The sequence below is a fragment of the Falco punctatus genome (assembly GCF_963210335.1).
Source record: "Falco punctatus genome assembly, chromosome: 9".
Lineage (NCBI taxonomy): Eukaryota > Metazoa > Chordata > Aves > Falconiformes > Falconidae > Falco > Falco punctatus.
Window position 1 is genome coordinate 14028679 of NC_137589.1, and position 25512 is coordinate 14054190.

General features: G+C 37.3%; 1 protein-coding gene across 3 annotated transcripts in view; it reads left to right on the plus strand.

The window, feature by feature from the left end:
* Positions 1-25512, plus strand: part of GRID1 (glutamate ionotropic receptor delta type subunit 1) — a 550527-nt gene that overhangs the window by 294495 nt on the left and 230520 nt on the right. For all 3 annotated transcript variants that reach the window (XM_080402703.1, XM_080402704.1, XM_080402705.1), the window contains one exon: positions 17666-17871. In XM_080402703.1, the coding sequence (XP_080258829.1) occupies positions 17666-17871 (206 nt within the window). The remainder of the gene's footprint in view (positions 1-17665; positions 17872-25512) is intronic.

Genomic DNA, 25512 nt, shown 5'->3' on the forward strand with positions numbered 1-25512 from the left:
ATATAATTCCCCCCATAGCACCCCTTGCGTGCTTCCATGTGCAAATCTCCTTGCAAACTCCTGCTTTTTCTTAGGTCTTGCCTACTAAGCAGCAGCTCCAGTGAAGCTGTTTGTACTTAAAAAATACCTCCTCTGTCCTGGGGAGGGGAAGAGTGTAGGAGAGACAAGCAAACGTGCCAAAGCTATCCATCACTTGGATTAAGTATGCTTCAGATATTTAGATCTTAATGAAGATAGAATGCAAGGAGTTTCTGAGTCTTTTGATGTGTTTCTTAATGATCTGTTTAAAGCAAGAGTGTATTGCTTCTGTTAATGTAGAATCTGAATAATTTACCCACTTTAAAGCATTTTGTCCTTGCAATACCCATGTGAAAAAATGCTCTTTTAATGATTTAGATAGGGAATGGAGGCACAGACATCCAGAATTAGATTATGATTTTCTTTTAGACAAGTGTTACAGTATCTAGTTGTTTAACAGTTTTATTGGGCAGCAGACGAGAAAGTTCTGAAATTGTCACGAGGCATTTCTTTGCAACATCAGACCTTGTAAATATGTCGATGTATGTGATCCTGTGAGACTTGCCAGAAGCCAGAGGTGAATACCTGAAGTATTGGAAGGATCTAAGATCTCCTACAGTTTACTTGTAATGCAACTCTGGAGAGTAAATAATTTTACTGTGTTTTTTTTCTTTCCTCACTTGTCCTTTCTGTCTGGGTTGCCTCTCTTGTGAAGTGCTAACAGGACTTATCACCGGGTGGATGACAGGCTAGTTAGGCTTCGGTGTGCCTGTTTCATAATGAAGTAAGTGCAGGGTGATTTGATAACAAAAAAAACATGAAATGCAGTGGCAAGATATTTAAATGTGTCTTGGGTTTTAAGAATTTTTTGAGATAAAAATAAATGGTGGATGGTTGAAAACATTAATTTTTTCTTCCAGTAACAGTTGGGAATTGCATACCTAAAATCATAGTTACAGATATCAAAACTTTTTATCATTTAGGCATTTTTTTAATGTTGAAATGGAGTTTGGATATCTTCCCTTTTCTTTTCTGGCTCATGTTTTTCAGGACCTTTTTTTTTTTTTTAATGAATATCATAATCACATGCCCACTTACATTGGTAATAAAGATGGAATTTAACTTGCTGATGCTACAGTTACTAACACTGAGTAAAATTAATCACTGCCAGTGATAGAAATCACATTCTAATACAGGTTACATTTTTGTATTACCAGGTGTGCTGTGACTCGTAGCCAAAATGTTCAGCTCTCCTTACCTATACCCTACCTGTATGTGATGAACAGACTCAGTGTTCTTGTAAATCATGGGTTCATAATACTCAAATATTCATTTCAGTAGCCCAGTACTTCCCAAATTTTTATTTTATCTCTTTCACCATGTGCCAAGCATTTGGTAAAGGTTAATATCAGAACCTGAATATTTATATGCATGATAATACAATTCCTTAGATGAGTAATAAAAAAATGTGTGTATTCATCCAGTGTATCTGTTTTAATAACCATTATCATGATCAAAATCTGCTAGTACCAAAAGACTCCTTGCCTGTGCTTTCTTAATATTATTGTCTTTCCAGAATAGTTGGTTGATGTTTGCTAGAATGACCACCTGCAGAGGAGGGCATGTCAGCCTGATGAGCACAGACTGACAAATACAGTTGGCTACAGATTATTCAGGATCAAGTCAGCAGGAAACCGGGGGGGGCAGAATAAAAAAAAATAAAATCTGTGCCTGCATGGAGAGCTGGCATTTTTATTTATATAAACTAAACAACACACCTCTATCCAAATGGACTGTGTTTGTCCATTTCTTTTTCCATGTGGAGATGGTAGACCAAGCTATTTTTTCTGATCTTAGTTGCAGACAAATGGAGGAGAAGGGGAGGGGAATGTTGTGCCAAGAACTTGCACATACTGAGCCCTAGAGTCGACGTGAGAGGTAGGGGTACCATCGCATTCGTGTGATGGGGAAATTTGGAGATGTGCTATGAAATGTCACCTTTCTAAATCTCTGCAGCAGTATATAGAAAGAAAATATACTTTTAAACTAAGGAGAGAAAAAAAAAAAAAAACACAACCGAAACAAACCACCATTCTTCAGAATGAATTTCTGCTTGTAGGGAATAATCCTGGCCTGATCGTGAGTTCTTAACCCTCTTTATGAGCTTGTTGAAGTGGCAGAATGGACCTTCAGGAGCTGACTGTGCACTTTCTGAATTGCTGTCAGGTCCTACCTTACAAGGCAGTGGTTCTCCAGTCCTGGGGAGGCCTTTGCAGAGCAAAACATCCTGGTTCCTCTCCTTCTCTCTTGTAGATCTCATGCCCTCTCCTCCATCATGCCATCCCCTGCTGCAGCAGCTCTGGGAGGTGTGGGAAGAGTAATGCTTGCGTGGGGTTGACAGGAACTGCAGAGGGGCACCTTTGGAGACACAGGAAAGGATGCTGGCATCACTGTGAATGAAATGTATGTTACAGCATCACCTGTAGCAAGGGAACTTTTGGGGTAAGCTGGTCTGCAGGAGTGAGACCATATGAATTGGGAACTCTCCAGTTCCCTGCCTGGCCAAGCCCGTTACAGGACAGTGGCCACCCTGGCTGATTTGCAGTGCTTGGGAGAGACCTGCCTGCTGTTTTACTGAATTCTTAAGAGGACCACACTCTGGTTTAGAGACATTTCAAAGTGGAGGGCAGAGTCTTTTTTGGAGAAAGGGGAGAAGGTGATAGACCATTAATGATTCCATGGGAGAAATACCTGGGAGGCGAATATGCGGTGAAAGTGGAGGTACTTTGGTGTAGAGATGGGTAGATGGGGACCCATAGTAGAGTCCAGGGAAATGCACAAAAGAAATAAAGTGACATTAAAATTTGATAACTGCTGCAATGAAAGAGGATAAATTCTGATTTTGTTTCCATTACTTATATGGACATATTGAAAGCAAAAGCACAAAGTTATCACTTTCCATGTAGTGCGATCCATAAAAATTGTATTGGAAAAATTTAATGAACCTGCAGGATATGGTAGTTTTAATTTTCATTCTAACATGACTTTCAGCTACTTTTGGCAGAGGCTAAAAAAAGAGATTGGGCAACTTTAAGAGGAGCTTGACTGTTTTGTTTGTAACATTAATCAGATTATATGAAATCTATTAATTACAGAACTAACAACAGGCATTCAAATTAGTTGAAATAGGCACTGGATGTCTGATGAATCTGACATGTCAGACATCTGAGTCTGTATATAGACCCTTGGAAAGTCTTTAAGAAGAGAAAGCGGTAGTATCATTCTAGAGACAGAATGATGTTCAACCTTGGTTTTTAAATCTCTGTAGTATAACTTGTTCTTTTAACTCTCCAGGCCTAATGTAAAAAACTGCAATACAGCTGCTTATATATTTATATATTTGCAGCTTATTTCCATCTTTCCACTGACAATGTCACATTAAAACTGTAAACACAATTATAAATAGAAAAAGAGAAAGTTCAAACCCTTGTCTTATAAAAAAACCCTACAAAATATTAACATATATATAAGTGTGTGTGTATGTATATATAAAATCCTGTTCAGTTGGTTGAAGGGAATTGTGAATCGAAGTGACTATTTAATGCAATGGGAATAAGGGATAGATTGGATAAAAAATAAAAAAGGAAGAAACAAAACTAAGATATGAAACATGAAGGATAGTGTTAGATAAATATCACAAAAATTCATTTGCAGTACCGAATTATAAAGTCAGAAACAAGAAAAAGGTTTTGAACAGTTCGTTTGGACTATTCTGCATCATTTTTTGTTTGTGGGAGGTCTTTTTTTCTTTGCCTTTTTTTTTTTTCTTTTCTTCAGAAACAGTTCAAAAATGTAAATGAGGTAGCAGGCTTGAGGATACACTTCAGTTTGTGTTGTTTTTTTTCTTTTCTGCTCTTTAGTAGTTGCTAAAAGAATTTCCCTCAATACTCCCATGGCACTCTTCAGTGTCCAGTTCTTTCATTTTCACAGTCAACCTTGTTATCTCTCTTTACATCTCTCTAGCCCATGGGACTATCCACTTCACTAAATCCACTGCAAATTTCAGATGATTCATTTTCTTCTCTTCTAAGTAGGTTTTTTTACTCACTGTCTGTTCAATTTGTCATCAACATATTGCAAAGCTCAAGAAGTTTGACTTCTGTGTTCCGCCCACCCCTGTATGTTTATCCTCAATTAACTAGTCCATAGTAATTCTAATATTCCTCCTTTGGCTTCTGCACTTAAATTGTACCATAGTTGCTCAAGGGGAATATTTTTATTACTTATTATATATCGCTGTCGCTATTACCCCTCCCTGCCTCTCATACTACAGAGATTTAAACAGATCCTCATGGTTTTGGTAGGACTTTTCCCAGTTGGGGCTGGGAAAGAGTAAATTTATACACATAGGTAAACCTTTCAACATTGTAGAATCAATAAATTGATCAATTTAGATGGAAATGAGCAACTGGGCTATAAGAAGAGAGCAGGGACTTACTACACTCTTTAAAAGTCAGTTTAAATAGTTTATTTCAATCGGTGGAATATAAACAAAAAAAATTAATATGATATAAATCTATGTATGTGTATATGATCCCATTGTACTTGTATGAAATAGAAAAGTAGGAGTTACCATACTGGAGGGGAATGTGAGTATGCAAATCCAGAGATACATGAGCAGAAATACTAAGAAAATTTTGTTTGGGTTTTTGTTTTGTTTTGTTTTGTTTTAACTTGGAAGACTTGGTAATAGGGGATGAAAGAAAGTATAAACCAGGATACTATTATAACCAGAAACTGATATTTTTAGTATTATACTTAAAAAATGAAAAAAAAAAAAAAAAATCCTGCGTATGAAGAATGTAATCAGTGACCTCGTAACTCTCAAGAGCCTAACTTCCAGCTTTCTCTTTTCTGGTGTTAAAGCACATTTTGCTGGTCATTCATTCCACTCTTTTGAGCAAAAGAGCTGTGTTCATACAAACACTGAATACTTGTTTCCAGGGGGGAAAAAAATGATTCTTTTTCATGCAAACAGTAGATAGTGTAATAGAGCCTTGAAGGTGGCTGGGATGTGAGGTTTCAAATACTGTCACTGGATATGCACAGCAGTGGTTCTGGGGACATGTCAAAAGAAATGAAGTGTGAAACTGTATCTGCAACCTCTTGCCAGAAGGTTTTGAAATAAGAATGTTTCCAGCAGTTTACATGGCTGTCTCATTCCCTGAAGTTTACAGCTATATTGTCTGCACTGCCGTAGGAGTCATTGTAGGTATATGTCAGGAGATGCCTCTAAATAAACATTAAGGGTAAGAAGGAGCAGATGAAATCTGCGAATGTACTCAGTGACCAAAAGCAACCTCATGATATTGAGAGGAATGATTATATGAGTGAATGAAGAGATTTGAAGAAACACTGAACTGGAATGAACGTCATTTTTGCTAAAATGAGGAGACTGAGATGCTAAAATAACAAAGAAGTCTAAGCTGTAGAAAATCACTCAGTATTATTTTGCTCTCCAAAGGTTTCCAGCTGGCATTCTTAGGTGATCTTTCAGAGACCTGGGTCTCATTCTCCGGACAAGAAGTATCTCACACACACACAGCCTGCCCCTCCACAAAGTTATGAATGATATTCACGAAATGTATTTCAGACACAAATATGCTTAAACATAATATATAATATCAAAGCAGTGTGGTTATCACAATGATTATGCTCAAACCTTAAGACAACTAAAAGAGGCATTAGCTATACTCTGTGCATGAAAGCTAGTGGAATGAGAAACATTAGTCTTTTTCTGGTCATTTTATGATTAATTACAGTAGGTGGAAGTTATCTTAAAAGTATAAAGAGGCAAAGCTTGATGCGTTGTTTCCCAGGAATAAAAATCTAGAAACGATTCTACCTAGAGTGAGGGGTACAATAAAAGGTAAAGATAAAAATAAGAACTCTATGTTAATCGGAAAACCTGCAGCTTGTTCATCTAGAGTTCAAATAGACTTTCCATGCCTTTATACTCAAACACATATGGTTAAATTGTTCTCATGAACTCAGCAGATTTAGTTTTTTCTCAGAGATTGGAATGTGTAACAGTAATGTGAATTTACTAGTTATATTTGTAATCTTTCATTTTTTTCCTTTCACTGCATTGTAGTAATGTAATCTTTTCTTAAGGAGAGGGTTCTGTTTTCTACTCTCCAGCTATTCCACAAGAAAAGAAGAATGAGAAGTCAGTAATGTTAAAATCTTGTCTTTGACTGATTGATGGATTTTTAAATGCCTGGCAGTAACATATTATCCTATCCTTTCTGGCACAACGTCTTGTCCTCTTCCAAGCCATTGCTTTATTTAAAGTAACTGAAATCAGCACGGTGTCTGCTTCTGTGAAATATATTAAGGTGTGCCGATTTGCCAGCACCCACCAAACATACCAGTACCTGTATGGTGCTGCTCAACTGGACGTGTTCTTTCTATCCTTTTCTAATTGATAATTTTTTTCCTAATGACATCCAGATTTGCCTAAGTCCTTTCCAGTAAATTAGAAGACATTAGTTAAAGAATTAAGGTAATTAAAGGGAGGGGGGGAAAAAAAGCCCTCTTCATTCAAAAGTTAACCTTAGGGTATATTGGACTTCCTAACTGGCCTTCATGTTAATGGCTGTAATCAGCAGCTGAAAGCTTGTCAGATTTGGGGGGGGGGGGGGGGGGGGGGGGGGGTTGCACTGAAGCCTTGTCTCAGAGTCCCACAGTCAAATCTTAGTTTAAACAAATCTTAGTTTAAATTTACTGAAGCATATAGCTCTCTTGTTTCACTTACTCATAAATGTATGTAAAGGAGATGCTATGGTAACACCCATTGTTATAAATATGCAAATACACCCACCCCCCCCACCCCCCCAAGCATCACTGAAGTAAACTGAGAGCCCTGAATACTTACGGCCCTTTGTCCAAGCACTTGGGTATCTCTGAGTGTAGATTTCAAAATAGATCTACAGTTAGCTCAACCGGAATTTTCTTGGAGATTTACTCTGCTGCCAGACTGGGGATCGTTTTGACTAGTAAACAAAAGACTCTCTTGCTGTATTTGACTGTTTTTTTATTCAAATAAAGCACTTTAATTAAAGTTTGTGTGGGACACACAAATGGAGTCAGAAAGTCTATGTAGTATTATACTCTCATTTTCCCATTATCCTTTTCTATAGCTGAGTTTTTAATGAGACACTGTGTTCCTAAGCCTGTAAATATTTCTTTTTGCTGATCCTCTATAGAAGTATAGCAAAGAGAAGAAAAGCTATTGTTGCAGATGGTTGTTAATTTTCAAGTGGACTGCTTCAGTGAAACCTGGATAATTGCTCTTGTGTCTGGGAATATATGAAACACATTGTAGACATCGTTGTCAAGAGCAAGTTCACTGTGGCTTCCCAAAGGCCGTGTACTCAGTCATGGGCATAAGCTGTTACTATAGCGGGGTTGTAGTTTGGAGAGGAGTGTTGCACAGGAGGAATGGTAAAAAAGTGGAAAGAATTTTGCTTGGTTTTGATTGCTGTTTTAAGAAGGAAGGGTTTCACATCCGACAAGGTGGAAGTGCATTCCATGCATTTGAAGTGTTTACCTGGATTATTTTCATAGGAATAAATCATAGTGTGTAGTAGCTATGTGAACACTTACTCATGTGTTGAGAGATTTCATACGTGGGAGGAGACTTGGCATTGAGTTTCCTCACAAAAAGCTGAATGCACACTTGAATGTTTGTAGGACTAAGGCTTAAAGCTCTCATTTCCCAGTCTGTTAAAATGTGTTACTTTTGTTTACCATATGAGTGGAGAATCTTTTGGCACTAATCTTGGTACAGTGTACCACCTCAGTGTTACCAGTTGTCTTTTCAGTAATCATTACTTGTTATGTTCCAAGAGCATGCAGCTAACAGAGGGATGCCTGAGGAAGTTTTAGCTGATGACAAAATATAAGCAGATCCATGTTTCTATTCGCTAGCGTGTTGGTTTTGGTTTTTGTTTCTTTGTTGGCTTTTTTTTTTTTCTCTAGGAACAGAGTTGTGATAGAGAATGGAGTATTTGTATTTGCCATCCTATTAAAAGTAATTGCCATAATGCAAGTGAATAATTGGCAATTGATTTTTTTTTTGTTTGTTATTGGCATATTCCTCCAAGAAGTCCTAATTGATCATTATTATATGTGATATGAACTTAGTTTTTGTTTTCAACTCACTTCTGCTCCCACCAACAGTTTTGTTATCTCACTAGGGATCCTTCTTATCTTCCGTTAACAGAGGACATGGGAGAACAGAGGGGAGTTTATAATTCATTTTTGTATCCTTTTGTATTTTTGTGCAGAGTTTTATGGAGGTTGTGTTGCAAAAAATGGGCTTTAAAAAGAAGTAGGAAATTAAAGTGTATGTAATCTTCTTAACTTTCTGAATTCAGTGTCTGCATGAAAATACACTTTGTGAGTCAAACAGCTAGCTGAGGAAATTAAACTTCCAGTACCCCCACCCTCATTACAGCCTGATGGACATCATTTAAGTAAAATAAAGATTGGTCAGAGAGTCCTTGTTCCTGGATTCTGAGCTAAAAATATGCAAATTGTTTTCCTTAGCTTGCCAGCAGGTGCCCAAATATTGGCTAAGTAGTTCAGGGTGGGCTTGCCAGGGCAGGTGAGCTCTGTGCAGCTCATTGCCATGCTCAGGCTCCTCGTGAGCTGGTGTCTGAGTGGTGCATGTGGTGTGGTGACACAGGGGTCTTACCAATGGTTGCAGCCTGGTGCTGACTGAGAGCTGTGCTAATGGTGATAAGGCTTGAGACAAGGTATGGATTCAGTGCCCCTGTCCCACCTTGCTACTGAATGCTCTGAAAAGCAAGCAATGGAGTAAAACTGTGGCATCTCCTAATGTGACATCTAAATTTCTCAGTGTAAATACTGGTGATAGTATGAAATTAACATCAGTAAGGACTTGGTTGTTCAAAATCGGAGACTGGTTGAGAAATAGTAACCTTGGAGATATTTCCTGTTCTCTCAGTGAAGACTCCATCCCTAGATAGTGCCAACAACACGAGAGCTGGCAGCTCTTATAGCCTTTCTGCTACTCGTGTGCCCAGGGCACCTGACTTTTACTTGGACCTACAGAAATGCTCCAGTTAGAGAAAGTTTCTTCAACAGAGTTGAATTATGATTTGCTGATGTGTAGTTAAGTAGTTATAACAGCAACTAGCTCCTGTAATGTGTATTTATAGTGTATAGTTTATTATACTGTACAGGTGTTTATAAAGTACATTGAAATCCTTAGCTGAAAGGTGTTGTATAAATGCAAGCAGTAATTATTGTTACACATATAAAAGAATAAGGTCTTCCTGCCAGTAACCTTTCCTCAAGGGGGAATTTAATTTCTTTATCTGCAGTAATTTTATGGCAGTCTCTCTTGAGATTGGAATGTGAACTATTTAAGGTTGATTTAAACAAGAGAGAGACTCAGTCTGCAATCCATTAACACCAAAAGGATGTGCTTTGCCTTCTCTTTGCTGGATGCTTAGCTCTGAACGCGTGCGGAATGAATGTGTCTTGAATTCTCAGGTGACTTCTGGTTTTCTCTGAATGGGAAGAGATACCTTTTGCCTCTCTAAGGCATTCTCTTTGCATATTTGGTTTATTTAAGGATGTGCTTATTTGCATTTGCTTATCCCTAGTTTAGGGTTACCAGTCTTGTTTAAGAAGGATGTTCTTTGTGTGTCAAAGTACAATAACCAGACTTGTAATACAGTAACAGCTTCCCAACAGTAACAACTGTGTTTGTGTTAAAGCAGACAGGTTTACAGTTCCAGCATCCTGAATGGGCACCGTGACTTCAGGTGTTCATGTAAAATAACATAGCTTCAAGAAGGTGCATCTCATCCCTCTAAATAAAGACAGCTTAATTTTCCTAATGTACTGGTGGATGTATGTTCAGAATTGCTTTTACTCAGCCATAACAAATATTAAGCTCGGTAATTTAATGCCATAATTAAAATTAATTTAGGTGGAAGAAATATTTTGTTTAAGCCTAAGATATATGTCAGCAAAAGTATAATTTCTGTCAATACATCTATTTTTGTCTCATAAGAAGATACAGCAATAACACGGCACAGTGTCTTTAAAAGTATTTTAACATGTTAACAGCAGTAGTGAGATGAGAAGCTATTAAAGGTCATTTGAGTGGTTTACCATTGGGCAAACAGTTGGCAATTATTGCACTTGGAAGAATTAAAGGGATGATTTGAATAGAAATGCTAGTTCTTCAGTGAATTCCCTTTTTACATCAATTGTAGCATATGTCCACATTTTTTCCAACAGAAACAAATTTCCTGAGATAGTTTCCCATGTGCTTTTGAATGCTAAGTGTTAACATCCAGCAGGAGAGACCTGTAGCTTATCCTTTCATGCTAAATGTGAAAGGGCTGTTGTAGCCTTTAAAAGGCTTTTGTGCTTCTGGGCCGCCTGGGAAGCTCCAGGCACCTTCAGCTGGATCAGCTGTTTCAGGTATGAAGCATCACTTGTGCAGAGTAACTTAAATATTTTTACTAGTGATGTGTGACTTCTTTGGTAAGTCAAATACTGAAAACATCTGTTTGTGCATGCAACATACCTGGCTTTATGGTGCGTTATGTCCTTTTCCTAACTGTTACAGGAGTAAATATCACCGATATTCTATGATTCGTCTCTGTTCAAAGTCCTTTTAATATTTAAAAGCCTGATAACAAAGTTGATGCAGGCAGTATAACTGCCCAATAAAAAAAAATTCTGCAGCCATTTTACAGGCTTCAGCCTTTGATATCATAAGGGGTTCTGAGTAGACCTTTGCATTTGATTAATCCTGATGCTTGTATCAAAACATTTGCGGTAAGATTTTCAGTTTCTATGGAGAGGTGGTCAAATGTCAGCCTGTGATCTAGATTTAAATGGCAAATCAATGTTCGCTGTATTTTCCGAAGATTACATTTCTGATAGGCTGTTTTATTCTTTCAAAAAATCTTTGATTTCTAGCTTTTTCTTGTCTCTTTGAGAAGGGGCTATGTCACTTCTAGGTCTGAACGGCATTGGGTAGTGCCTGGTTGTTCAGGCAGTGCAGGTACTGGCACTCTGCTTTGTGTTTGATTGGTGTTAATAGAACTATACAGGAGAGAAAGGTGTAAACATGGGAAAGGAGAGAGTAGGGCGGGATCCTGAAAACTCCCAGGTTAATGTGCTGAAGGTGGTCTGGATGCTTGTCACTTACCTGGGCTTAAAGGGAAACTGCTGTTCTATGGAGGAAAAAGGCATTTGGGTCACTGTGCAGAAATACACGTGGGTAGTGCGTAGAAACCACACCTGCCTGGGGAATTCCCTGTGCTGCAAACTGTGAGCTGTTGGGACAATGTTAAAGGGAAGTGTCACTCCAGGATTGCTCATTTTACACTGTTTGTCAGACACAGGTTACGGAGCTCAGCAGAGCTTCTCATCTGGTAGAGCTGTTTTTATGTAAGCTGAATAATAATTAAAAAAAATTAATTCATGGATTTATTGTACTTGCTATTATATATGTACTTGCTAGAAAAACTATCGCCTAGTTACTGAAAATGTGATATAATTGCATATGTGTTATTGTAAGCTCTGGTGTATCTGAAAGCATGCAAGACAGGAAAACATTTTTTTAGCAAAATGTTTTTGAAGTGAAACTTTATTAGGACTGAGCTGACTAAATCACAGACATTGTTTGGAAATTGTGAGTTCTAATGTTTGTAGAAAAGTTATCTGGCTGATAGCAATTATCTTGGCACTGCTTGTGGGAACATGGCAGGCAGAGACAAATTAGGAGATGTGGTAGGTGGGAAGCAATTGTAAGAATGGAGGAAATAACAATATATAAAAGTAGAAAATATACCTTACTAATATAATTTTACACTTGCACTGGGATCCAATAAGCATTTGCATTCTAATATTGATGTAGTCATATCTATTGTAACAGACTTTGTTATAATACTCTCTAAGCAGTTGTCTAATCACTTTATTGGAACAGATAAATCATATTGTGAGTGGTTTAGGTTGAAAATTTCAGTGCTTGTTCAAAGCCTAATTCTTCCAGATGATTTGGACAAAATAATTCCCTTTTGGAAGCATAATAAGTAATCTTCCCTCTATTGTTTGAAGGAAGACTGTTCTGTTATTTATTAACTTAAGAAAAAGTGCTACTTCTGAAGTACGTCCACTTTCGGTTTTGTAAAATACTGGAGTATATATTCAAATCCTTCAAGTAGGTTATTATCTGTAGCAAGGACCCCAGGCTGCTATTCAAAATCATTCATTCAGAAAGCTTACAATGCAGCAGGAGTCTCAGCATCAGGATGATCATCTGTGTTTCTTACACCAGTCTTATTATCCCTTATTTCTTATGTAAACAATTTGCAGTTGCAAAAATGAGATATAACAGCCCTTGCAAAATAAAATGAATGAAACCCATGAAACTGAAGTGGTTTGGAGAAACATATTTCAGAGTGATTATAGGTTATCTTCCAAATCATTGAATCCTAGAATGTGCATTTTCTTCTGTCTTAAGAAATGAAATAAGAAGTGTGAAGTATTCTGTCCAATTTGCAGTCAAGAGAGACAAACCTACAATAAAGCAGAGTACCTTTGTATTAAAGGTAAAAAATAGTCATTTTTGTCTTCTGTTGGGGCTTAAGTATGAGGAAAAATGCCTTGAATAGTGTTTCTAGAATGTTGGAAAAGGTATATATATATTTTTACAAGTGTATAAATACTAAAAAAATGAAACTATCCAAATCTCCTTGACACTCTTCTCTCCCTACTCTAAATATATCACCAAAATAAATCTCAAAGAAAACTAACCCTGAAAAAAAAACGTGTGAAGTATAGAGCCTACAAGCAGCAAATAAGAAAACCCAAAAGCTCAGCGTTGCCTGCCCGATCTCATTGGTTTTCACACTTATTTACTTTTCCCTCTTACAAATGTAGAAATAAAAGTATCGGTATAGGTCATTTGAAAATAGAGCTTGGTGACAATACTTCAGTCTTCCCAGAATTTATGTGGTAGTGGATGAGAATTAAAGGGTGTGAAATTATTTCTTGGTGCTTCTTTAGCCTTGCCTTCATCTCCGGCTTGGTACTGCAGTTTGCTTCCAGCTGTTTTCTACCCAAAGTAAAATGTTTCCTGGCCATGTGCTGCCTCTATTTCTGTCAAGCGGGGTTAGGAACTGGTATTGAAAAGGCAATATGATGTTGTCTTACCTCCTGAAAATTCCTTCCTACAATGAACCATCTGTAAAGGCCAGCTGTACCTAACCACACAGCTGTTTCACACAAAAATAATGGCTTAAAGCTGCTTGTGTAAAGGCCAGGCATCCAATTCTGTAAATTTATGAAAGATGAATGCTGTGGTAGACCCTGATTTTTTTTTTCCCAATATAAACAAGATTATAGATAATATAACAAAAATTAATTGCTTTGTCGATGACAGTATACTTTACATATAGGTAGCTAATGCCGCATTTAGTACTATGTTTGTGTCTGAGTCACCCAGCACAGTGACCAGCCTCCCCTCCAGCAGGAAATTATACGTTTCATTATTCCTTATAGTACAATAAAGCCTTTTATTTATGGCAAGCATTAGTTTTGTAGTCACAGTGACAGGATTCATATCTTAGCAGTGCATCAAGGCTTTCCTTCCCTCCTTCTAATAGTTATCCCTCAAATTGTCTCGTTCTTCTGTTGTCAGACCTGAACATACGTCATATCTGTCAGTTAGGAAGAATGCTCTTGGCCACAGAGATTCTCTTTCTAGTAAAAGAAGATACACAAATTTCGTAAGAAGTTTGCTTTTCTTACAAAGGTCTACTGACTTAGTTCCAATTCCAGCCTGCTAATTTCACATGATTATGGTTGACACTAGAGTATGGGAAACATATCCAATTATTATATGGGTTTACTGTTCAGATCACTGTTATGAGAAGTGCCCACCTGAGTGCATTTTGTATGGTGGCATTTTCCTTCTGGAGTGCAGGTGTTGCAGCATCTTCAAGAAACTGATGTTCTCTAAGGAGAAATTTTCAAATATTGCCTATGAAATTCTGCACATGCACAAATCAGGTGAGCAACTAGATAATGAAAGTAGTGCTATCTGATTTTTATGGTTGAATTGTAGGCTACACCCCAGGCAAAAATAACTAATTGGAAAACTGAAGGCAGACATAGCTATGGGTTGTGTAGTTACAGCAAACTGGTCTTCCATTTGTCAGAGGTTCTAGACAGAAGTGTTTGATTGTGTTTAGATTGCTGTACTTTTCATATAAAGTATGAAATAAATGGGCATGGAATTATTTTATTAGTAATAGTTCAGGATAACTTTCTAATGTTAGAATCAACTTTTTAATAAAAAGTCACTGTTAAGACTACAAGAGGCAGAAAGCCCATGTATTTTAACATACAAAAGCATGTATAGAATCCTTTTTTTTACTAAATTCTATGTGAATTTTGTAAGACTCCTTTTAGTGTTGAAGAAAATGAAGGATTAACTGCCCTAAATTTTAAGAAGTGGAAAGAAATTCATAACTTTCTGTGAATATTTTTGGTTTAGCTGCCATGGAACAAAACTCAAATTTTCTTTTATGTCGCATGGGTTTGTGATCTACTGATGAAAACAAAATGGTGGCATCAAACTAATTTTCTTATATGTAAGATAAAAAAATATTGAGCCTAATCCATTATAATTTATAAATGGATGCTCCTGCATATGTGCATGTGTTTGTGTATTTATGTACTGACACATTTTAAGAAGTGATTGCCCTCTTGGTAGTGGTTGCAAATAATTATTTGTGAAAAAAAAAGATCCCATTATGTAGGCACCTGAAACTGTTAGTCACCACTGAAAACATGCTCTTTAGTTTCCACTTCCATCTCTGAATTCCCACCAAACTTTCTCCTTCCCAGTGTCATGTAGCAACAGGCATGTCAACTTTCAGGCAGATGCAGTTATGCAGTTCTTTCTAATTGCCAACACCGAATAAATTCATGTGCACTTTTATCTGTGAAAAGCCAACAGATTGTCCTTTACATTTGAGCTTGGACAAACTCTTTCATCTCAAATTTTCCTTTGTTCTCAAGCTGGAAAAAGTCTGAATGCTCTCCATTTTTTCAAACTGGGAAATAGCCCTTTTTCCTTGCATGAAAACTTTGCAAAGGAATACAAAATGCTCTTCCAAGTCCAAATAATCTTACCATGTGCATCAAGTATTTTTCCCTGGTCTACAACAGTATTTCTAACCTGTAGTTCAGCAGGTCAGCTGAAAACATAGAGCAAAAAAACGTAGAGCAATATCAGCACAGTTATTCTTTTGTGAACAGCTTTCGTTTGTGCAGGGATAACTTTAGATGCTTACACAAAAAGGCAAGTCATTACTAAAGTATAAAAAAAGGAATTTTGTTACTGCTTGTCAAGCACTGCAGGATTTTTGAAGGACTAAACATCATTAAAAGAAATACCTTTGTGTTTCATGTATCACAGATCCATAAAGTGAGCAGAGGTGTAGTAATGAATGCTAGTTTACTGAATTTTAAATTGGAAAAATCCAAACTTAGCTTGACAGTTTTTTAGTAAATACTTTAACCTGTAAACAATTGTTTGTCACTGTCATTATTTCAGTGCACCTGCAATATTTAGCAGTTATACAAGTACTAAAGTCTTCTGGCATTTTCCAGAAATGCCTACATAAGAATAAGCCCCTTCCTTTCCTCAGTGACTCGGGATTTTAGCCAGTAAGCAAGCCTAGCAGTTATTTGACAGTGTGATAAAGCTGCTAAAGACTTGTCTAAGTCATCAGCAAAACACCAACCCTCACGAGTGCACCTTCCTGATGGTGGGGTTGGCTCAATAGCGATTATGCCAGCTAAACCTGAGTTAGAAAGGCAATGAAGTGTCTGCTGCGGTGGGCACATCCCTAGCTTAATTTCTGTAACTTTCTGATGTTTTCTGTAATTCAGAAAAAAAATAATAATATTTTCTGTAATTTCTGTGTTTAGAAAGTAACTTTCAGTGCTTTTCTTTGGATCTAATGTTTGCTAGTTACCATGTTGACCCTAATACATTGCACTTGTACATGGGCTAAATTCTTTAACTGGTGTGTCCTTGTAAGATGTTGCTTGTATCAGGTTTCATACAATGATTTTTTAGCAGGAGAAAAAAGAAGTTCACTTGTATATTTCACAGCCATGCAACACCGAGATTGGTGGCTGTCTAAGAGCCCACTCAGAGGGGCGGTAAGGAATGCTGTGGACTTGAATCAGGCTGGTTCTCAGTCCTTTGACATTAGTAGTGTCTGTAGTATTGATACTTAGGATTTCATCAGAAGATGTGTCCTTCCAGGATTTTTTAAAAAATAAAAAATATTACAAATCCATCAGCTGTTAAAATCTAGTTTACATTGTTAGAGTTATAGTAAAGTTTTCTGAAGAGCGTGTTTTATTATGGGAACAATAAATGTATTCTTAGACCACTTGGCTTCACTCATGGGCTGAAATTTGATCATAAAAGTGTGAGAAATGAATGTGAGAAAAGAGGGTTCAATACTTCCTTATTCAAGACAAGTTATACATGTTTCGCAGAAAACTAAGGGCTCCTAATGACATGGTGCAGCTGTGATCAGGTCACTGTTAATTTTGAGAGCAACCCTGTTCAGTATAAGCTTTGACCTTTTTCTTGCTCTAAATTTCACTACCAAATAAAAACTCAGACGTTTATTGTAGAAAAATACTGAGATTCTAGAGTACAGTTTGAACAAGTAGATTTCAGGATAAACATAATATGAAATGTGTGTTCCTCCACGTTAATGTCCTAACAAATGTGGGTAGGCGAATGTGTTTTTTCAATTAGCCTGAAGGTGAGGGACAGAGCTCAAAGGAATTGGTTTTGAAGGGGCTTGTTTGCATTATTTACTCGGTTGAAAAACGATTTTTTTACACCATAACATATTCTAATAGTCTGGGGCTTTGTATACTGTTCCATAGGTTCAGGTTAACGGTAAACCTCTGGTTGGGTTGGTTATTTATAGGAGAGGAAGGGGGCGGGGGGAAGTAGTCAAAAGGGGGGACGTATATATTCTGGGTATTGTAATTTTTTTTCTTGAAAAAGCAAGCATGATCTTATTATGTAAGACAGGTTGTGGTAGAAGGAGAGAAGTTTAGGGGTGAGTGATTTATCCCCATGCTTGTTCATCTGTTCCTGGATTTCTGCAGTTGAACTGGGATGTTGCTGGGGTGGGACTGCCTTTCTGTTTGGGCAGAGTTAAGCCCTGTGGTCTTGAGCTCCTGGGAAGGTGTGCACAGCCACCAAACCGCGTGCACCGGCATTTCCCGAGAGTCATTCAGAGGCCTCTGGGGAAAGGTAATTGATGGAGTTTTCCTGTTGGCGTTGGCTATGAAGGGGAGCTGTGGAAGATGGCTGTGTGGAATACTCTCCTTCTGACAGCACTGCAGGAAAAAAAGTTTAAAAAGCCTTTTTCCACCTAATTAGTGATGCTTGCCTAACTGGCGAAGGTTGATGCAGTGGTTCTTTTTTTTTTTTTTTTTTTTCTTTCTTTTTTTTTTTTTTTTTTCTCCTCCTGTGTTACAGATATACGCGGACTGCAGGGATTTCTCGATCAGGCCTCAAGACTGGGACTTGACGTATCATTACAAAAAGTGGACAGGAACATCAGCAGAGTCTTTGCCAACCTTTTCACTACCATGAAAACAGAAGAACTGAACCGCTATCGGGACACGTTGCGAAGGGCTATCTTACTCCTAAGCCCACGGGGAGCCCAGACTTTTATTAATGAGGTCAGTGCACAGTAGTTTTTATTATCAATATTTCAGGAACATGTATGATGACTTTTGTGATACTTTGCTGTGTTTTCTGAAGTGGTAGAATTTGACAGAGCTGGTGGTTCAATGTCAAATAAGATTGTCAGACTCTAGTGCCAGAGAATTGAAGCCTTAGGTACTTCATGTAACGTGTATGTGGTGGTTAATGCAAACGGGGCAGATGGGCACTTTCAATATAATATGGAGCTCTGTGGGGCAATTCTTCTTTTCTTGTTGTCTTCCATACTGATGCTTTTGACCTGGATTTCAACCACTGTCAATAAGTGACCAGAAAATCTAGTATAGTCTATCAGGAGTGAAACATAATGTGCCTGTGTCTTTATTGCGGAAATCTCTAAATTTATTTTAAAAGGGCATGTTATTGATGTTTGAAAGCTGAATCACAGAGGTTTTCATCCAGTATGAAGTGGGAATTTTATGTTTGTCTTTTTTTGTTAATGGTTTCTTGAAATCAACGAGGCTAATTAGGACAGGGACATAGATGTTGGGCAAACTTGTAATTAATGTTGCACTGTGGGCAAATTTTTGGCATTAATTAGTTTTATCCAGATTTTTTTAATATTGAATTATTTTACAGTGCTTTCTGTGTCAGAGTTGAGAATGAGAGTTGGATCCTTAGTATAAGTTTACGTGTAGTCATTAGGCAACAATTTGGCAATGAAGTGTGGGTATTTTTAACTTTTTCAAGTAACCAGGGATAAGACTGAATCAAGAAATTAAATTGTGGATGCGACCTGTTTCCATTTATCAGCTTTGCTGCATCAAAGCCTGTTAAGGGGGTGGGGTGAGGTGGGGGAGTGGGGGTGGGGAGAAGAAATAAAAAGACAAATTAGCTTATTAAGTAGACAAATTAGCTTATTAAGTTGGGGTTTTTATATCAGCATAAGTAAATTTTCCAAACTTATGTTCATTGGTGATTTTTAAAATAATAGGGTAAATTTTGTCATAAGTAAATGAAGCGGATAGGTAGCTTGGGAAAGACTAAGCACAGGGACAAGTTCTACTTGTGTTTGTGCATACACAGAGATTTTCAGCAGAGGAATGAGGGAGTACTTGCCATCAAGCATAGTAAGTTATATGCAACTCAGTCAGTGGTTTTATTTGCTTCATAACAGGCCTCCAGCAAAAAAAAGACATTGCTTAGTTTTCCGCTGAGTCATAAGAAAGTATCCAAACCAGGTATTAAAAGAAATCATCAACATATATGTTTTATTCAGACCTAAGCTGGGTAGAATGTCTGTCCATCCTTAATGCACGAGACTCCAGAAATATTTGTAAAAGTTACATGCGTGCACTGTCAGGACCCTGCAGGTCTCTCGAGTGTAGGGGCTAATGTATTAAACTGTTTTACTACTCACTTCGCCTTAAAGCAGTGTGTATTACAGGCATTAAGGCTAATGATCCTGATATATTTCCGGATCCCTGCAGGAGTTTAACTGTGGGCAGAAATGGAAAGTAATTTATTTGGCAATCTTCCTATATTGAATCTTGATTGATTCAGAAAAGCTTTATAAAAGAAAATTTAAACCTTAGAAAAGAACTCTCAAAAGGCTTGAGATGAGAGGTGCTCGGTGTAGGGAAGAATCCTTTGCTAGAGGAGGCTGGGCTTACATTTTGTGGAGAGTTAAGTTAACGATGATTCCTCAGTATCTCAGTCAATAAAGGCAACTAATTCCCTACAGCACAATTTCAGACAGTCTAGAATAACAACTTTCAGCTTAAATGAAATATGTATTCTTACATAATTTACAGAAATACATCATTCATGATGTGCAGCAGTAAGTGCTTTTGGTCACCTTGGAAGTTATTTGAGGTTTTGAAACATTTTCCCTTATTAATTTTTTTGGGGAAAAAAATCTAGGTGTCTGCAAAAATGTAAGTAGGAAAGTGAGAAGAAAATTCAAATGCTTTAATTTTAAATTTTGGCTATATTTTCATCTTTTCTATTTTAACTCAAGTTACAAATAACTTAAGAACAAAGAGAAGAAATTGGATTTAAAGCTTTGTTTCCATAAATTTCTGGAAATTTAGAAGTCCATGTTAAAAAGAGGTTTCTTAAGATTTTCAGTTTTGCTGAGTGGAGTTGGTATTTTGTAGCAGGGGGAAAGTGTCTGAAAAACTTCAGCTAGAACTTATTAAAGTCTATTGGCTAATAACATCTTTTCACAAAAAACAGGTGTTGCGCACAAACCCTCCTGTGGAATGCAGAACAAAAAAAAGAGACTATCTTGGAGAGCGTCTGGTTTATGAACGCTGATATGAATGGTTTTTACACATTTTTCTTAGCACAAGTCATAGATATGAGCCATTGGAAGCTGGTAGAAGAGTTATTTTGCCTGTTTAGATATTGCAAATGATACATTTTTCCTGTTAAAAATATGGATTCAGATTTCAGCCTCACTTATCTCTTGGGTGGGACAGAGAGTTCTCATTTGATTTTGGATGCACAGAGTTAGGAGGCTTTGACATCTCATACATGAAAAATTTTCTAAATCGTAGAAGAATGTAATTTTAGGATTATTTCTTTAATTTTTGTTTAGGCATCATTTTCACTTTACTGGCTTAACATCCTCAATGCCTGGTTCTGTTTTACTGCAGCAGAAATTACTGACATTTCATAAGTTTTCAGGGTCTATTATTCTGCTATAAAACTGCTTTGACTGTAAGGATAGAGAAAGGGAGAGAGGAAAAAAATACCTTTTCAATGGTGTGGGTATAAACATGGAGTCAACCGTTATTCAGGAAATAGAAGGTAAATGCCTTTATAAAATGATAACTATGCTAGGTTTTGCATTAAAAGGTCACTTTGGGATTAAAGCAAACCTGATCTAAAGAGTGTCCTTCCTTAATCATTTTGAGAAAAATGTTCACTCCTTCACCTGCAAACTGCCCTGATATATTTGGCCTGGTGCCATTGTTCAGTTCGTATGCAAACCCAGTCTCAATTGTAACAGGTATGGCATGTAACAGCAAAAATTATTTTCTTTTTGGAAGACTATGTTCTCTCCTTGCAAGACAATATATAGAAAGAAAAGAAGAAAAACTAGTAATTTGGGAATGGGGAGGAGTTTTATTAAACATAAATATAAAATATAAAAGATATTATTCATGTTAGTCTCTTTGGCTCGGACATAGCATCTGAGACTCAAAAGGCTTTCTCTTTGTGACAGACAGATTTCACCTGCCTTTTCCACTTACCAATGAATATGCTTTTTTTGGTTGCAAGTAGAGGTATATTTGTATGGATTACTTCTATCACGAAGGGCTCTATACTACATAGTGACATGAATACATGGAAAATGGCTCAGAGAGGTGACAAAAATGATAAAAGAATAGTAGAGCATGACCTATGAAGACAGGTCTGAGGAATGTTCTATATACAGCCTGCCTAAGGAAATAAAACTGACAAATACTTGAGAAGAAACATAAGAGGAGGAGGAGGAATTATTTAAGGTGATCATGGGTGGTCTAACAGGAAGCAATGACCTGAAGCTAAACAGGGAATGCTTTACAACAGGGAGGTCAGTCAGACAGTGTGAGCGCTCGGCAAGAGGGGTCAGCGAGGCATCGTTCTTCAGGGTGTTCAAGACTTCACTAGATAAAACACTCGGGTACCTTAAACTAGTAGTTCTTCCTGAACTAGTTTGAAGGACCTTCTAGATAACCCAGGGGTCCTTCTGAAGATGTATCAGGAAGCATTTGTTGTGTGAATAAATTCAGACTTTGTACATTTTGTATACAATGCGTTTGAAGGGGAGGAAGTCAGTGTTTCTCAAGTTTCCTGTAGTAGTGTGCAATAACTGTCAGCTGTGGAGGGATTGTGTTTTTTCTTCTTCACAGAACACATACGGTTTGTTTGGGATATGTATTTTAATGAGCTGCTGCTTTAAAACTGGAGGCAGTATCAGTTGCTCTATAGACTTCAGTCATTCTACTTAGTACTGTTACCTTTGAAAACCAGTATAATGGAGGCTGTAGCGCAGTTGCATGTGGTTATTGATTTGCAAAGAGAAGGAATTCTTGGTTTTACAAAACCTGTAGCAGTGTTACTTGATTTTTGGCAGCTTCGCTGAAGTGAAAAATGTTTCCATTTAGGTGCATCTTTGAAAATGATACCATTACTTGTGAGTCTGTCTTGCGTGTAAGCTTACTGCAATAGGGTTGCTGGTATATATGCATATCCCTGCAGCATACCAGCTGAAAGCAGAACCCTTTGCATGCCTAACACAGCAAACAAGTTTTAAAAAAACCCATTTAATAATAAAAGAGAGCAGATTAATTGCATTAAAAATTAATGCTAAAACCTTGTCTTATTGCAGCAGGCTTACCTGAATCTCTGCAATTCCTATTTGAGCTGAAGCTATAAACTTCCAGAATAATTCTGAGTTTATTAAACAGTTGTAAATTATGTTTGCCCTGTTTATGTAGTCACCTCTGTGTCCTCACTGGAAAACAGACTGCGCTCTGTTTCTCTTTTACCATAGTTCATATCAAATGTTCTGACTGGTTCTTGAAAAGAACAACAACAAAAAAACCCACAAAAACCCAAAGCCAAACCAAAACCAAACAGGTATTCTGCTTTTGGTTTATGCTTTTGGGATCATTTCATGCTGATTTTGGCCTTCCTTCATGCCTGGTTCTTGAGGATGCTGAGTACCTTACTCCCAGAGCGCTCCCAGTTGGCACTTGTGACCAATGCTCCGGACTTCTCTTTCCCTTGTGCAGCTGATGACATGCTATTACTTGACTGGAGCTGCAGGAATTATTTATGGCATCTTGAACAGTCTGCACCCACAAGCAATTGTATGAAATGGTTTTTCAGAGGAAGCAGAGACCTTTACTTTTCAGAATTTAACAGGAAAAAAGTTTAATACTAATTTTCTGGCACTTGGCATTTCATATTGGTGTACATATCATTATGTTGCCAGTGTTCGGCCTATCAGTCCCTATATCTGTTCCATATAGAGTATATAAAGATCTTGAAATATTGGTGAACAATTTGGGGAAAAAAAATATTGTGCCTTTTCTTTTTTTAGAAGGCAATTTCTTTGGTTAAAGAACTGGTAGTGATTTGTGAGTGCTGGTAACAGAACTGTAGAAATAATACATTCTTCTTTCAGTATTTCAAGTTAAATTATACCCACCTTATTTTTTCTAAATTTACCTCGGATTTTCTATTTCTTCGTCCAAGCTAAAGTCTGGTATTGTTGATATTTGCAATACAGTAAGAGATTTTTTGCTTAATAAGAATAATAACTATGATTTAAATCCAAGCAAACCTCATTAAACTCTTAAAACAAAGCCTCCCATTTTAGCATAAATTAGCTTAGAAGCAGGTTTCCTTCCACTGGGCAAAACCCAAAACCACAAACCCAGCTGTATTTTATTTCACTGTGATTGTTCCGAGCTATGGGATTACTGTGAGAATATGTTTGGAACAATCACGTACATATGTCGTTACAGTTTTGTAGCCAATGTGAAAAGGGGGAAAAAATCATAATTTGGTGAATACATTACTTTAATAATTAAATATGAATGTCATTATACATTTCATGTAATGTAATTATACATTTCATGTCAATGACATTCCTTTTACTACTGCAAGTATGTTTAAGTGACAATAATCTTAATATTTTTTTTAACTCCACTAATAATATGGCATCAGATTGTGAACCTGAATGTTGAAATTATGAGAAACATGAAGATTGAATCCAATGTTATTCATCTCTAACAATAACTGATAGCAGTTTTGTGAGGCTTTGTGGATCGATTGAGAAAAAAATTATGGAGACTGAATACATTGGCAAGAGTTACACAAAGTCCTTATGAGTCTAGAAACTGCTTTACTAGCAGTATTACTAAGTCCCCAAGTGTCAGTAATAATATGTCTGATCTGAAGGAACTAGATTTTTCAGCTCATATTTGGAATCTGATGACTGGGCATATATGCATAAGAGATCATTTATTTTTAAATGTCATTAAATCTGTATGTACAGGAGCTGGGCATTCCTCTTGCTCCAGATGCTTAATCCTCAGCATACTTCTGGGTCCTTGCTTCATTCCAGGTGTTCAGTTGCTAAAACATGGCTCATGTTTTGCTCCTGTCCACAAGTAAGGATATCGGGTCTAAAGGAAACTATGCCAAATATCTAGCTGACAAAATTGTTGAAATATTTTAAATTAAATTCTAATTGTCGTGTGAGCATCATTAATTTTCATTCATTTGTTATTTTTCAGTCATTCATTTTCTTTCCTTTTTGTTCTTTTTGTTAATTTTCTCATCTGTTATATTTTTTTTCTTTCCTCTGTCCCACTGTACAATATGGGAGCTGAACAGCATGGTGCAAGGCAAGCCTGCTCCTATGGGGAGCCCTGAAAATGCTGCCAGCTCTGTACAGTGGAAGGCGATGGGATGTGGAGACCGATGTTCACGTCCTGGAAACAGGAGCTGGGGTTACTGCAGCGCTGTGTCACTGTTCTTCGACTCTCCTTCCAGGGTAGCCCCACGTTAAGACTGTCAGTTCCAGACACAGCTCCCTCCACAGATTTAACCTCCAGACTGGGGGGTTCTAGCTGTCAGGCAGGGCTGTATTTATGGGGCTTTTTTTGGAAGGAAGAGGAGCTATTAGTGACTTGAAAACACAGAAGTCTAGGATTGGGCCACATGCAGTTCACTTTCTTTAGTGCTGTCTCAAATAGCACCCGGTGCTGGCTTTTGCAAGAGCCGAGACAGGGCAACTCTATAGTTAGCCCTAAAAAACCCAGACCAAGGCTACCAAAACCTAAGCTCGCTTCCAGCTTTGTGGCTGTTTTTTCCAAACTATTTTATTTCAGGTTATTCAACTGACTCCTGGAATACCATGCAATTTAAAGATAAAGATTTTATAGATGTATTTTTTTAATATAGTGGAAAGTTACACCAAATACTCTGACATACCTGTGGTCATTATAATACATAAGTACATGCAAAATGTTTCTCTAAAATCCTGCAAATCTGCAGATGACTTTGTCATTCCCAGCAAGGATAATTTTCTGCAATTTAGGTATAATTCACCAGAAAGAAGAGATTACTAATTAATTACAGATGAGTAATTTTAAAATATGGTCCTGCTTTTGCATTTCATCACTATACCAGTGCTTACCTATTGTAAGACACTAGCAGAAGCAGTGCAAGCGCATAGAAAATGCATTTGCCTTATAAAGATCAGGGGAAAAAAGTCATGAGCATACAAAAGCTATTTTCCATCTTCCAGTTTTACTTTTTCATATAAATTCCGTGAACTGTTCAGTTTACTGTGCTAGGGCAGCTTGTTTTTGAAGATTATAAAATACGTACTGCAATTAATATATATTCAATTTATGAACCTTCAGCACCAGTGTGTACTGCAGGTTGACTTTTTTCCATGGACACATCTGCAAGTGTCTCTAAGCACAGTCAGTCAGTCATCTCTCCCCTAAAATGCACTTCTAGACCTGGTGTTCTGGATTCAGAAAATCACTGACTCATTTCATTAGTTGTTTCAGAGGTTACAGAAGGCAGCCATTTATCCTTAGAAGAGATGAGTAATAATTGCTAATAATAATTTGCACCTGCTT